The sequence below is a fragment of the Phaenicophaeus curvirostris genome, chromosome 13 (assembly GCF_032191515.1).
Source record: "Phaenicophaeus curvirostris isolate KB17595 chromosome 13, BPBGC_Pcur_1.0, whole genome shotgun sequence".
NCBI classification, from domain to species: domain Eukaryota; kingdom Metazoa; phylum Chordata; class Aves; order Cuculiformes; family Cuculidae; genus Phaenicophaeus; species Phaenicophaeus curvirostris.
Genome location: NC_091404.1, coordinates 19,994,885 through 20,010,991, shown reverse-complemented (window position 1 = coordinate 20,010,991; position 16,107 = coordinate 19,994,885). Strand labels below are relative to the sequence as shown.

Genomic DNA, 16,107 nt, shown 5'->3' with positions numbered 1-16,107 from the left:
AAAATTTTTTTCTGTATCTTAATTAATATTTTACTACATGCTTATATAATTCCTACAGAAAGAAATGTGAATTTCAATGGTTGTAGAACCATAGAATGAGTTCTTGTTGAAGTGTTAGATTAACAAATTCTAGTGTCAAGTGCCCACCCCTCCTGTACTTTCAATGCATTTACCTAGTGACAACATCCAGTCTCTTTACTTTATGTGCTTGCTAAACCAGAAAAGGTTCTAGTGGGAGGTGTCCCTGCCCATGGCAGGGCGTTGGAACTGGGTGATCTTTAAGGTCCCTTCCAACCCAATCATTCTATGATTCTATGAAGTTATATTTGATCTAGAATATTTTCAGTTCTTCCCTTGCCAATATCAACGATTAATACCGATTCTCCACCTCTTTCAACAACAGTCCACAGATGCACATGAAATCAAAGCCCTGAGTGTGATACAGAATGTATGAGCAGTATGAAATCCCAAAATAGCAAGTGGTTTTACACAACCCAGCTAAATTTACTTGAAAATGTTTCAGCTTTCCAAAAATACACAACCTGGTTTAAGCTAGTTTTGAATATTGTCCTGGCACTGAGGTAAATGATCCTTCTCTCTCCAAGATCAATATATTACACACAAATCCAACACCATCAATTAACTGAGTGTTTCTTCCTAGGTGGAGAAACTCAGAGCCCTAATGGGAAGAGTGCTCTCAGCACTCAACCCTCGCAGTTTGTGAACAGGGAGTTATAGAAAGAACCACTTGATGGAGCAGACCTCGGAGGAGCTGTCTGATTCTTCCCGCGCCCGTGGGTTTTGACTCGCTCCTTGCTGACTGTGCTCTATGGTGGAGCGTGTTTGGTAGGCGTGCTGGCGTTTGCGCTGGTTTCTCCTCAAAGAGCGCCCGCTGCCTGGCTGGTAGTCGTTCTTTTATCACAGGAGGGACAAACAGAAAAAAATTAGAAATTTAATAATTAATTAAACTGTTGAACAAAGCCTCATTAAAGTGAGTTAATTACTGTTACAGTAGGGAGAGAGAGGAAAAACTAGTACTATTAATGTTATAAATCACTTAATAAAATTGGTTTGGGGGCTTTTTGGTTCTTTTTTTTTCTTTCACTCAGTACTTGGAGCTGCTTTGCCCCCCAGTTCCCTCTTCTACTGAATTAACTCACCCGTTGTAAGATATGCGATGGCTTTCTTTTCTTCTCAACAGTGTACAAACTAATTTCTATTTCGCCTTTGGCAGCTCGACATTCTTCCTGGACCCTAATTATACATAGAATAAATCCATTTTATTCCACAAATCATCACATAACTTGACAGTTTCATTAAAATATACATTAAAATACTTCTGGTTCCCTTGACTATAAGAAATCTTTGCACGAGTCCTCCTAGCAGCATCCACACAGATGTCACTCCCAGAATCACAAGTTAAGGAAACAAACTTGTTAGTTGCGCACGTGCAATTATTTTCAAGAAAACTGAAATGCATTGTACTTATTTCTGTTGTTTTTTTCAAATAAAGCTCGCCTGCCCATGGCAGGGGGGTGAAAATGGAAGACCTTTAAAGTCCCTTCTGACTCAAACCATCCTGTGACTTTACAAAAAAGCATTATTTTAACTACCGAGGGAAGATTTGATTGTGAAGCAAAGCAATTACTGTTCTCAGCTCTCCAGCAGAGGCCACTGCTCTAATCCTGACATCTGAATTTCAAAACTAACAGAACAAACAGAAACAAGCCAATAAATTTCTGAAAAATCATTTTCTAACTTGTAACAGGTGCATGGAAGGATCATTAAGCATTACACAACTGAACCTTTTTCCCCCATCTCACTCAGCCTCTTACTTGCTGACACCCGGGGGAAGTTCATTCACCACGACTCTCCTGCTCCAGGCCATGAGATCTCTCTCTGTCGCCATTTGGCTTCGGGGAGCGTTGTGATGCATTTGCCGGACCCCTTCTATCTGACCACTTCTCCGGAGACCAACGTTTGGTGGAGATGAAACATCCAAAGCTGGGCTTCGAAGAGCTAGGGAAGAAAAAGTACATTAAGTATCTTATCTATACACTAAATAACTCGCACAAATGAGCGGTTCATGTAGCAAAGCCTCTGATCGAGGCAAATTCGGTAAGGTTGCTACTTTAATTTCTGTCCCTCTCATATCTGGAAATTCCCTTTCACACAAATACAGGGATACAGAAATGAAACTGAGAACAGGGATTGCACTACACATCAACACATCAACCTACCATAAGAAGCAGAAGAGAATTTTTGTGAGTTACAGGTGGCTTCTTGACAATACCAGTTTAGATCAAAGCAAAAGTGTATTTTCAGCATTTTTCCCTAATATTTTTCCTAACCTTTCTTGAATTTAAAGACAATTTGCTCCAAATCCAGCAATCCTGAGGAGCTTTGCTAGGAAATCTGATTCAAACATGTAATCAGTCACTTAAACTAGAATTAATTTATTAGCAGCTATAAATTTTTCCAAGCTCACAGACTTGCAGCACAAGTCCCCGACATCTGCTCTCCTCCATCAGCTGCACTCAGTGAGCTCCCTCGCAGCCAGCTCTTCACATCTGACTGAGCTTGTTTTAAATTTTTAATCACTTTGTGTATTGAAAATCAAATCACAGTAGCAGAATACTTACCAGGAGAATAATCTCCAGCTTTCTAAGGAAACACTAAGACAAGGCAGACATTTATTTTATAAACACTGATGCTCAGCCTTAGCATTTGTGGTGCAACAGGAAGCCACTAATCTGTCACAACACTGTGTTCCACTGACATACTCTAATTATATGCTGTTATCTTGACATGATGCAGTTGCAAAGCATCATCTCGGCAGTGACTGACATCCAGACAATACAGTGAACCCCATGTTTATTTTTTAGGAAAGGTTTATAGCAGGAATAATTATAGTCTAATAGTTTGAGGTAACCAGATACAGCCCAGTTAGGGCACTGTGTACCCTCAGCCACATATCAGTGGAATGCCCAACAGCCACACACAGGTTACCGATGAGTATAAGAACAAGAGAGAAAAGATCCTCAAAGACGGAGTCTTGGAACTTACATTAACACGCTTTGATTAGTACCTTACTGTGCTTCAGGAGAGAAATGACAGAGGTGACAAAGGGACACTTACCTGCACTGACAGAGTGGGATCTATTGACTGGAGGGTTTGGAGGAGTTTCTCCTTCATTAATTAACCTCAGATCTTGCTCCCTCTGTAGCTCTCTGATCATTCCATCAAGGATACTCTCATCCTGGTCATTAGTTTGCTGCCCAATGACTTGTTCGACTACTTCACCATCACCTTGACAAGAACAAAGCCACAACTGCTTATAAAATGATTACTTTCTGTTTAAATAAACACCACAGAAACAATCAAACTTAAAATTGTGCACAATTATTTGTCTGCTGTGCAAAACATCTGATTCCCAGCTGTCCCTCTGTGCTCATGTAATAAACAGAGGCAAAGTTTAAAAGAGGAATTACAATAAAAAAACTAAAATTACAAACCACACGTAAAATAGAAACACAGATCTTTTAACAACAGCTAAAAGAAATTATGCTTCTGAAGGTTACAGTAAAGATCTCTTCCAGAGATCAGCATATTGCAAAAGTTTATATCTACAGGGATAGAAAAGTCTATTTTAAAACCCAAAAAGCTATTTTTTCAACATCTTTCTTACCTGCCTGCTTCTTTCCTCACATATACGGTTACACCGAGGTTTATGGGACAGTTCTTTAAGCACACTGCCATATACCCGATAGAAGCCCACAGATTTTGGAATACCACAGTCTCCTCATCTTGCCTCCACTTAAGTTGATTCCATATACTTCCTTTCTTGTCACAAAGTCACCCCATCTCCTCTTCTACCTCTATGCTGAATTTAAGCCACTAATTTCAGAAGGCAAACGAACAAACAAATCCTTACAGTCCCATCCTACAGAGCTGGTGCTCAATACTGTCCAATATATGTATTATGCATGAGTTTTAGACAGCATACCATTAGCTACATATCCTAGTTGAGGAATAAGCTGTTCATCCTTGCAATTTTCCCTCCCTGGTACCAGCCGCTGGAATTTCGTGGGATGAGGATTTCCATCAACATCCACCAAGAATGGAGGAGGCATAAGATGTGGAGCCTGTTGAGTCTGTTCGTCCAACACGTAGTTATTTGCATCACGGATCAGTGGTCGGTAATCCGTATGGAAGAACATCTGATCTGGAATCTGCAAGAAAAGCAAATTAGTAAACAAATCAATGGCCATTTGCAGCTGTCTCGCTGCTTTGGAATGGCTCCCATACCCATAAACCACAACTCCTACACTTAGGATCAGCAGAAGAAATGTTATGACAGAGAACAGATTCCTACCACAAATGTGTTTTATTATCAAGGCCTGATGCAAAGGAATCCATAGGAAAATATGCCAACAGAGGTGAACACATAGAAGTCAGTGCTTCGCTCCCGTGCCTCAAGATTCTCTTGTCTAAATCTTTTTGATTTTGGCTAACAGCAACTGCTTCATGATCTAATTACTATTTTGTCTGGGGCAGGGCGAGAGGATAAATTATAACAAAAATACTTCTAAGATACAACTAGGTCAGATACAGAAGAGTTTAAATTCCATTCAACCCACCTTTTCATAGTATTTATTGCATCCAAAACCAAATAGCAGCAGATGTCCATGAGAGTCTGTGCAGGCAAAATGCTGTCCATCTGGTGAGAATTTGCAATCAAAAACAGCTCCGTGGCCTTGGCCCTCGATCTGGAGACAAGCACAGAGCACTCCTCTCACCATCACACATTCTGTATAGGAGCACTTTTACAACAATTTTGCCTGGGCTCCGTGTAAATTCTCATTGCGCTCAAAACTGTTTTGCACTTCTATTTTTTCCCACTGAATTAATAAAGCTTCACTCAACAATAAAGTCAAAACCTCGTATTTTCTCTTTGTCCTGGAATTTCAGTGCAATATTTAATGCACGTGCTGAAACAACTCCCTAGAAGTCTACTTTTTACGTCAATGGCAGAGAAAGGACAAGCCCACACCAAAGATCGTAGGCGCCTATTGGCTCCACACAAGCAGGTTTCCCAGCCCCAAGTGCTCAGGTCTCGAGGCAGTACAGCTGCATTTGCTCAGTGCTGGAACCAAACCAACAAACCTGGTACGGGGTGCACTGAGATAGACACAGCACAGAGCCAACCACGTCTTTTCCCAGACCACAGCAATGGGCTACAACACACAGGTGTACTGGTTTCCATTGCTCTACCTTAGAAGTCATTGCAATATTTTGCATGGTATAACCATACCCATACACACGAAAATTATTCAGATGCTACAAAAGATCCCATTAAAGACTTGCTGTTACACTCACAGTATGCAAAAAGATACTTAGGTATCGCTTACGGGAGAGTAGAAGGTTTTTTATAATATGTGGGAATTTTCCCCTAATCCTGTTGTAACATTGGTCACAACGGGTATATAATGAAATCTGCTTTTGCCCCCAGATAAGCTTTACTCACGTGTGGAAAAAAACCCTTCCCTGATCATCCTTACCATGTTAAAGTAATTGCGAATTTTTGTTCCTTTGTCTATATCCCAGACAAAAATATTTCCATCGTGACCCGCAGACAGTACAATCCTTTGGTCAAACGGATGGGCTTCCAGAACAAAAACTTCATCATCGTGGCCCTGCAGCGAAAACAGGGTGAAATAGAAGGTAACATTTCCCCATGCAGTATCTCCAAACAGGCTAGTATTCGGTGCGAGGACATCTCAGTCCACAACTGCTCAGCTTACCAGATCTTGGACTAGAACCGTGTCTGTACCGAGTCAACACTGCCGCCAGAGGCGTTATCAGTGTCCACTTTGCGGGCAGCTCAGCACAGCTGGGACAGAGTGGGATGAGGAGGAAGGAGAAATTAGCAATGAGGTCAGCTACAACCCTCTAATCTGGGCACAAATGGTGGCCTTGGAAGGGCTCCCTTGTCAGCCAGCAATCACCAGGCTCTAGCAGCATTTGACCTTCAGCTCCTCTCCCTGTGACACAAACTCCTCCCAGGGGGAACAAGAGAGGTGGCATAATTCAAGACAACAACCCTCATCAGGGGGAATAACGATGCAGTTTTGCCTCAAATTGATTCCAGAGCTGAACTACAACAGCTTAAGATTACCCACTTGAATTTTACTCACAGATAAGCTATGAAGAAGCTGCCCTGTGGATGAGTTCCAAACTTTGAGAAGGAAATTGTTGACTGCAGTGATGACAGTAGCATCGTATCTATCCCAAGCCACCATAGTAACCTTCAGCTTAGTCACCTTGTCCTCACCAGATGCTATGTTGTTTCTACAGAAATTAATAAGTAAGAAAAGAAAGAAATCAGTAACAACATATGGAAACAATTAACAGTGCAAATTCAGTATGAAATTACAGAAAGCATGGCTGCCACCACCACAATCAGTGGCTAATGCAGAAGAATGAAGGACAGCTTCCACAGGGGTAAAACACAGACAGACAATATTCACTACCACTGACATTTAGAGAGGGGTTTATCTGTTTTTTATTTATAGAGTAAACTCTATAATGAGCAAAAACATGATAAATAAATCCAGATCATACTTTGAAAGCTAGCTTATTAAAAATGTAACCATATGAAACGTAAAGAATTCTGCAAAGCCAAATGCTTGATGTGTTTCTCCATCTCTGCTTTTTGTTATCCCGCATATTCAATCACTAAGCTGTTCACAGAAGGCGCTGGAGGATCTTAAACAGAAAAACTTGAAACCCTAATTGAACCCGAGAACCAAATATCTCACCTCTCACTTGAAAACCTTAAGGAAAAATAATACGGTAAGAAACATTCCAGATACACATTAGGAGAATTCTAACAGGCAACTCAGGCCTTGGAATGAAATAAGAAATTAAAAGATATGTTCATAAATGAATGTTGTTAGGAAAAAGAAGCCGTGTCACACACCTTTAACTTTCAGCTTAATGGCATTTGTCCTCAGGTGGGTAAAATAAGCTGTAGTAGGCAATTTTATTTTTTTTTTAATCAACAATTATTTACTGAATTTAATTACTGGGATGGCAGCAGAAGCTGTCAGTTTCCCATAGCAGTGGAGTCTAACACTAGACACTGTTCAACACATCCATGTTTGCACTCAGATCACACACTTTGCACACTTTACTCCATTATATAATTGATTATTATTTTAACTGCATTCCACAGCACAAAATCCAAAACAGCAAAGCACAGCACAGAAATACACATACTATCACTGAGGTTCTACTAAAACCTCTTTCTGTGAGATGAACTCGATCTGACACTCTTTACTTTATATGCAAAATTCTAAATAAGTCCTTAACACCAGAGTAGGGAACCAGGAATGTATTCATACCGCCTTGTTGGAGCTATTTATCTGTATAACTTAACAGACAGAGCGACAGCATTTTCAATACACAAAACCAAGCACTGAAATTCACTCAAAAAGGAAGTAAGTAAATAATTTTCAATATGACAGAAGATTTTGTTTTGCATGTAAATGGTCCTATAAAGTGCGTTCTAGTTTGGTTTGTTTTACCCTGTCATTTTAGTAGCCATATCCAGGACTACGCTCTTCCAATCTTGCTGCTGATAGTGCCATACTCTTGCTGTTCCATCTCTGCTTCCACTGACAAATCTTAAGCTACGGGAGAAAAAAAAAAAGATAAAGTCATGAAATTCTGGATAAAGATCGGTCACACTCCTTTCAGATCATGCCCCTCATGGGATCCCAGTTTCTCACTATTTGGTAGCTTTGCTATGGAGTTTTCCATCCTGCTAAATCCTGTGGCAAGGATATTTAGGAGCTTGGCAGAGGACTATCATTCACTTTAGGAAAGGTCGCTAAAAACACTTACTGTTAAGTTATTCTGCACTTTTACATCCCATTGAAACACTGTTCTTTGCTCATCCCCCCTTGGAAATAAACCAGGGGGTTGGGGTCTTTTTCAGTAGTAATTTCAGAGTTAAAAAACACAAGACGAAGGATGAGGGCCTCATTATTCACCATATCACGTTTATCACTCTAGAATCTCACAGCAGTTGTTGAACTTTTACAAACTGTGAGTGTGCTTACGAAAACAAACACTCTTCCCATATTTTTCAGAACTCTGTGCACCAGAAGCGACAACTTGTATATCTGATGTGCCCAGAGAGGGCCTGGCAGAAGGAATCGTTCAGCAAGGAATTAAATCAGACAGTAAAGGGCGGATGGCCGGATGTTTCAGCAATATATCAGCAATGTCACGTTAACTCAGAAAATGTTTCCAACTATGCTAATTATTGGCTGCTTTCTGTTCCCCATCTGGTATAAATGATACACAAAAACATATGCAAGAAGTAAATTTTTACAAAAATCCCCAACAGATACATAATCTATCAAGCCTGAGCTTGTAGACATGACACCCCTCTTGCAATATACTTCGAACAATGTGTCTAAGGTTAATCAGAGCCCATTTGGCCCTGTTACACCAAATTTGTTCTGAGAAGTTACTTGGAAAATTAAATAGTGTACTTCTCCTGTCAAAACCCCGGGACAGCCACTCACCTATCACCATTGTTACAGAACTGGACTGCAACCACTTTGTCCTAAACAGGAGGGAGGAAAAAAAAAGTAGTGAGCGCTTTGTAAGCTGAAACCCTCATCCAAAAAGGTCTTAATGCTGAGCTGCTATTTAGCAAATTGTCTCTGCCTGTACTTCTCCTACAAGTTAATCTCTTACAAATTCAAGAACAGAGAAGTTGTGCTTAAAGCTAAAACTTCCTCAGACACTGAAATAGAGAACTTCAGAGAGGTGACGAAGTCAAGACACATCAAGAGACAGAAATGATGTTCAACTCAGTCCCCCTGACACTTAAAGGGTCAGAAGGAACAAGTGGCAGCAGCTTTACTCTCACCTGAGCACAGTCCCCCTGCACAGAGCCATCGGGAAAAGCTCTGCCTGGGAAACTCAGTACCTCTCCCACCCCACAGCATTAGCAGGAATAAGGAACCTCAGGAGCTCACAAGGGCCAGTAGCTACAGCACCCAACAAGGTGCAGAAAGGATGACTTAACCAAATAAATGATCACAGCAGGTCTGCAATTTTTAGATCTAACAATAAAGCAAATTACAATATTTCAACAAAAGACATGCAAACCTTGGCTTTATTTCCACTTTTAAATGCTTGAGAAACAAACACCAAGCTTTAGACATGTTTTTCCCCTTTTTTTTCATTCTGCTAAATACACTTTGGCTACACTTGCTCTCTGTCCTCCCCCTGACGGCTCCAGCTGCTGATAACCGAGGAACCACTGTGGGATTTTGGCAAGGGCAGGTTGACAGCAGTCTGCAGTCAGAAGTGTAGCCTTTCAAAAAATCAAAGGAATTCCAGTTTGTTCCAAACCTGAATTGCTGAATAGAGAAAACATTTTCTCTTTTGTGTGCAAAATACTTGTTAGACTGGTAGGCTTGGTGCTCCGAGACTGAAATGTGAGATCTATGACTCCCACTGAAGTTCAGTGAATCAATTGAGACCTCGGATTTAATCCAAAAAATATCGTTAAGGTGGGCTGTTGAGGTTCAGAGATAAATGCTCCAAACTCCCTACAAGCGACAGCCCTATCAGTGTTGCTATAAGCTTGCCTTTCTGACGTACTGTTTATTGTGTAGATAATAAATAATGCAATCCTCACCTGCTCTGGGTAACAACTGAGAAATGATGGAAGAGCCGATACTGTTTTAGTGACGTGTCATTATGAGGTTCCACTACAACTGAGACATTCAACAGTCTAATAAAAGCTATCAAGACTCAGACTTGAAAATGAACATTGAAAGACACCTTATAGTTTGAATTTTTATGAGAAGCCTTCTGCATCACCAAAGAAAGGATGCTTTTAAGATTGCTTTATTTCCTAAAAGAAATTACTATCACCATCCACAGTTTGATTTCACATTCTAAAACCAGAATTACTTTGTTTTTTCTTGTTACGTGGATTTGTGGTCACAGCTAAAGTGAAATACTCAGCAGTAAATTTAATAGGAAAAATGACATCATGCATGAAAATTACTTTAATTTCTCATTCCACCACAGACCTTCTTCAAGAATATGGGAAAGTCACCTAGGAACTGTTTCCTGGGGGAATGAAACACAAAGCTTGTTTTGCACACATGTGCCTCAGAGGAAAAACAAATATACCACAAATTTCATGCATTTAAATACCACACTGTTGAGAGCCAATTACACTCTAAAGACAGAAAATAAGCCAAATAGGCTCTAGAAAACCTAAATTCCTAAACTAAGGAAAAGAAGGGAAACAAAAGATTTACCTTATGATTCATCCCTTACCGTATGAGATTCCAACTCAGCCATTTTCTCTGGAGATTCTGAGCCCAAATAATAAATTCTTATCACGTGGTCAGTACTGCCTGTTGCGATGAACATGCCACCTAAGAGAGACAGGGGGGTTGTGAGAGGAAAAGCCAGCCAAGGAACCACTCATTTAATTCCTGCTTTACCATCAAAGCAGAAAACTACAGTTCAAAAAAAGATGCTAATGTAATCAAAATATATATCTCCACCTTCAGTATCTGTTTGAAGCACATCAGATCAATTATTGCTGAATCAGGAGTCACTGATTAAGGTATTTTCTTGCAATGTGTGTTCTATTTACACAAAAACAGCAGGATTGCATCGTTTACTGCATTGGTTTTAGTTTTTTCAGGATTTCTGGTTTTACAATAGGAATGTGGGCAAGGCTGACATGGCTTCGGAACAGCTCTCCATTTCAGCCAGCAAAAATTAATGAGAAATTTTACAATTCTGCTTGTAAAAATCAATATTTTTTTGAGAATTCAAAGCTGCAACAAAGGATGTCAGTTCAGTTGGATCATCGAACTGATCCTCCTAGAAGTTAGCCAGATCTGGAAGACTGGCAAAGTTGTAACCAAACAGAGACTATTGTCTGCCTGATTTCAAGAACTGTTCACTTGAAAACTTTACAGGATAAAATGATGTTACAGAGGAAAATCTCTGCTGTGCAAATCAGCAGGCTGACAGCACAGTCTTCCTCAGAGGTGGTCAAAACATTTTAGCTTAAATTATGGGAAAAAAAAGAGGAAAAGAAGCTTGCGGCAGACATTTAACATGGAAAGTTTCAAACACTCACGATTTCACAGTGCAATAATTAACTAAAAAAGAGTTTAATGCCATCTGGTTTTAAGAATAAATAACGGTGCTGTCACCACAGGAATTATAGCTCATAAAACACCTTTCGCTACCTCACAAGGGGCACGTACCGGAACTGAATGACGAACAAGAGATCTGGACTCCAGGCCTGGACCGCTCTGCAAATTTTACAGGACGATCCCTGTAAGCAATAGCACAACATTTTTACTTTTCATTCCTTTATTCCAACAACATTCAAGAAGAACAGTGCACCGCAGCTCAGCAGGTTCAGGTCAATGCACCCATCCGAAATCTCTTCATTTCTGAATTCTCACCTCAGTTTACTGGACCTTATTTTTCATTTTAGTAATTTCCTTAGTTAAGGAAGGAAATAATCATTTTCTAACTGGAAAAAGACTATTTTACTTATTTATCATGAAACCGATTCAAATATACTTAACACAGAACCACGCAAACCATCAATTTAACACCATTTACTCCTATTAAGTACAGCTTGATGCCATCTACACATACGTGTTCTTCCAACTAAAAGCAAATAATTCTTCTGCCTGTACATTTTGGACAAGGATTTGGTCCTAAAGAAAAAAAGCTGGAAGTTCTCCTGTGGAACACTGCCTTGCAAAGCACAAAGCCCAGAAATACCAGCCCTGATCTCTGCCTCCACAGGCTCCCCAGCGCCGCTAAAGAAGTGCTCACGTCCCACACACTAGTATCACAAACGCAAAGCGTGTCTGTGAGAGAACATATCCCGAGAAACTTGTTTATTAAGAAAGAACATGACCTTATTTAATTATCTCAGCATTCCCTTCTATGCTAAAACTCAAAATAAATTTGTCCTTTATTTAAGATAATTATAATTATCTAAGCAGGCTTACTTAAATTTCATGGTGTTAGCGTGCCACTGCCAGAAACAGATTGTTCCATCAGCACCAGTAGAAGTGAGGTATCGCGTTGTTCCTTTCCTTGCTGGAGAGAACTAAAAATAAAAGTTACAACAGTTAAACCAGCTAATTTCTTTCTCCCCTTACATGCTGGAAACTTGTAAATGGACGTCAACATAAATCTTTTTCACAACATATTAGCTTTCTTCCTGGAAGCACAGAGAGCAGCATCAGGGATGAGCATAGAGTTTGAACTTCCATAAAAATAAAGCCAAGGAATGGAAAATACCTGTATTTTGTAGCAAGACTTTCTTTCTATCACACAGAAGTCAGTGAACTGGAAAAATGAAACAAGCCTGGACCGTTTTAATGGGGCAACAAGACCAAGAAATACTTCCTTATAAGACAAACTGGACCAAACATGGTAACAAAACCAAAACTGACTCCTCTGGCTATCTGGTAATCTGAGAAAAGAATCAAGGGCTGTTTTCTTAAAAAGCTGTGACTGATTCTTTTCTGAATTACCAGAGTTTTACAAAAAGCCGGTGAGGAATGTGTTTATACAGATGTGTGTAAACAAACAGCAGACAAACCACAAAACCAGGTGGTAAACTACCTTTCCAAAACAATCACCTTAAAGTAAGTAACTTGCAACATAGTTGAAATCAGACAAAATTGGAAGTGCTGGCAAGAGGGGGAGAAATGAGACTCCTAGGGAGTACAGGCATGATGGAGGAGACCATGATGAATCAAAGGCAGAAAGGCTCCAGAGGAGAGGGATTCAGATCCTCACTCATTCTTCCCTCTATGTACAAAACCTGCCAAATCGCAGACTGTCTTTTTTTATCCTGGAATTTTGTTTTGTCAGAGATTTCTGCCTGGCTGTTGTGGATTTTTTAAAGCAAATAAACCGCACATTACTAGCCATTATTGACTGTGCCACATCTCGAGAACAGAGTGCTGGCACTTCACTCTTTTCCTGCTCTGCTTTTGCTTACCAGGCACTCGTCACCAACTGAAATTGCAGGGACACAAGCACAGAGTCTCTGCAAACCCTGGTGTGAGCTGTTCTGTGGCTGCTGCAGCCTCTGTGTATGCTATAAATCCAGAACAGATCTTTATATTACAGGCTAAGATAATGAGAAAATAAAACTGTGGCATAAGGATTTTTAGTTGGCAGCATTCCTCTGAAAAATAAACATTCTCTATTAACAAACGATTGCTGACTCAGTCGCTGTGCAAAGACGACCATCAAGGATGCCAGCCACATCTCCCTGGCTCAGGTAGCTGATTCAATGCTCTTGGTGAGCATTCATTTGCTAGATCCGAGGAAGAAGCCATGGGATCATAAAGTCAAAAACAACTGGAAGAAGCAGGATCATCCACTGCATAGGAGTGAGTTTGGAAGGACACAACACTCTTCAGCTGGGGCAAAACTACAGCGCCAAACAGAGACGAAAAGGAGAGTTTTATCCCCGATTGTTAATCCACATTTCTTATCACTGTTTTATTCCAAGGGTTTAGGAGAAAAAGTCATTCCTTACCTGTATGGAAGTAATGGAAGCTGAATGGCCCTGCAGCACTGCGACTGGGGCGCAGGTTCGAAGACACCACACTCGGACTACTTTATCACAACTGCCAGCAGCAAGCAGCGTGTTCTCGTAGTTAACAGCCATGTCAGAGATCTCAGCAGAGTGTCCTCGCAACGTGGAGAGCAGGCGACCATCATCTGTAGCCCAGATTTTGACCAAACAATCATCTGACCCCTAATGCCACACAAAAATGTCCAAAGATTATATAAAATAACACGTGCCATGTGTAGATAACACATTTCTTTATGGATAAACAAAACCAGAAAGGCTCTCACTATGACCCAGAGTAATTATTATAACAACATCTCTACTTGACCGATTTATAACAAGTGGAGAAGCCAGCAAGAACACAAAGACAACAATCAGCCTGCCAGGTAATCTGTTTCTGAACATCTATTGATAAAAGAAAAGGGGAAAGACAAGACAGGGAATAATATTAACAGTTAATAGATGATTATTAAGTTGAAAAATCTGCTTAATTTTTAATACGCGCAACAAAAAGCAAGGGCAGTATCACAGAAATTATGTTAATACAATCTGGAGAAGAACTTAAAACAATATTTGTGTATTTCCCGACATCCTACAGATTCTGGAAAGAAAATTCAGTAGAGAAGCAAATTGCAGATGAAGTACTGAGGGTTTCTATTTATCATCAGGTGTTACTGGAACGTAAGATAAAGATCACTCACATCTCCTAGGTTACCAAAAGGTAAAATGGAGCTTTAAAAAAGAGGGTTACAACTTAACCCAGCAAGCAGTCCCAGAATATTGCAGGTGCCATTCAGTAAGAAAGATGATAATAAGACAAATGAGCAGAGTTTCCAGAGAGAGTTGCAAGCTGACAGAACAACCCTGCTGTAAGGTTCAACACAGGGAAGCAAAGAGCTGGCGAAGTTTCAGTCTGCCAGAGCCGTGAGTAGATTTAAAATACACACTCAAAATTAGCATCAAAAGAGATGGGGTTTCCAACCATTTCAAGATTTTTCTTCTCTTCCTTTTCAGGAAGGCGTATCTGCATCTCAGTAACTATGAGGCTGTTGAGGGACTCAAGAAAGAAAGAAATCAAAGCAAGCACAGCAATCTTCCAAGAAAAGGACAATTTGTTAACTTACTGTAAAGATCCTTCTCCCACTGCGATCAAAGGCAATACAGTAAACAGATGAGAGATGGCCCAGAATCCTCTTATGCATTTTCATGTGTTGGTAGGTGGATGTTGGGAACAAGTGGCTGAAACGTCCGCATCCAGTTAATTGCCTGGCAGAAATTATATGTACTGGGAGAGAAAAACAAGACAAAAGGAAAAGAAAAGATATGAACCTTGTCCAGAACTCAAAGTAAATAAATATTAAGTTAAAATTAAATTTGCCCCAACCCTGGTGGTGTTCAAGGCCAGGCTGGATGGGGCTTTGAGCCCCTGATCCAGTAAGAGGTGTCCCTGCCCATGACAGGGGGTGGGACTGGATGGGCTTTGAGGTCTCATCTGACACAAACCATTCCATGATGTTTGGTAACAACTTTACTGTTATAATCCACAAATCTAAACTTATTCCCCTTTTATGGAATGGTACAGAACGTCCTGATAAAAGAAAGCCCACACTCGAGGAAGCCTTTCAATGCCCACCACACCACACATTGCACCTGGCTGCTTAACAAAGCAGGAAAGCAAAATAAAGAGCTCTCATCATAACTAGAAGCTATTCCAAGTATGCAAGTCATGAACAGACAACAGATACGTTTATTCTATGCAGATTTCGAAATCCTGATATTAGCAACATATATTTACCTAATAACAACAGATTTATTTTTGGAGTATAACAGTAGTTTACTTCAAGTGCTTTTTTTGTAATAAAAATCACTCTTTGGAATGGGTTCCAGACCCTATACGAGGGTCCATGGTGTTCCACAGTCTCCATAAAACCTCTCTTAAAAGCAGTAGCAGCAATTTAATTTCATTTCTGTGACAAAGTAATTGAAGAATAAGAAATGTGTGGCACGCATCCACACTGGGAAACAGCCTCAGTGACAGAAGGGCAGGAACAAGAGAAAACTGCAACAACAATAGGTTTAGCAACATGAAATAATTTAAGAACCCTTACAGGAACAGTCTGAAATCTGAATGCACAAAACATCACATAGAAAGCACTGTTTGTGGTTTCACTAACGATAACCATGACCCTTTGCACTAGACAAGAAAGGGAGGGAGCAGGCACGTACGTGCCTTTGCAGGAACCCGTCACCGACTAAAGATCATCAGGGCTGAGGATGCAGAAAGATTCTCATTTTAACCTTTGATTTGATGCATAGTTTAAGAACATTTTGGGTATTTAATTTGAGTTCACACCCAGACACCATGCCAGCCCCCAGAGCTTTGGCTGTGAAGCGTTTCTTAGCTCATAACATCCCTGTGCTTCAGCACC

The 16,107-nt window shown here is 40.3% G+C and overlaps 1 protein-coding gene across 2 annotated transcripts in view; it reads right to left on the bottom strand.

Annotated features, from left to right (window-relative positions):
* Positions 1–16,107, bottom strand: part of BRWD3 (bromodomain and WD repeat domain containing 3) — a 50,798-nt gene that overhangs the window by 18,866 nt on the left and 15,825 nt on the right. For both annotated transcript variants that reach the window (XM_069867337.1, XM_069867338.1), the window contains exons 7-21: positions 14,803–14,963; positions 13,643–13,864; positions 12,093–12,193; positions 11,328–11,398; positions 10,378–10,478; positions 8,598–8,638; positions 7,590–7,694; positions 6,198–6,351; positions 5,562–5,696; positions 4,641–4,769; positions 4,007–4,232; positions 3,139–3,309; positions 1,836–2,019; positions 1,161–1,254; positions 763–912 (exon numbers count right to left, since the gene is read on the bottom strand). In XM_069867337.1, coding sequence (XP_069723438.1) covers positions 763–912; positions 1,161–1,254; positions 1,836–2,019; positions 3,139–3,309; positions 4,007–4,232; positions 4,641–4,769; positions 5,562–5,696; positions 6,198–6,351; positions 7,590–7,694; positions 8,598–8,638; positions 10,378–10,478; positions 11,328–11,398; positions 12,093–12,193; positions 13,643–13,864; positions 14,803–14,963 — 2,045 coding nt within the window. The remainder of the gene's footprint in view (positions 1–762; positions 913–1,160; positions 1,255–1,835; positions 2,020–3,138; positions 3,310–4,006; positions 4,233–4,640; positions 4,770–5,561; positions 5,697–6,197; positions 6,352–7,589; positions 7,695–8,597; positions 8,639–10,377; positions 10,479–11,327; positions 11,399–12,092; positions 12,194–13,642; positions 13,865–14,802; positions 14,964–16,107) is intronic.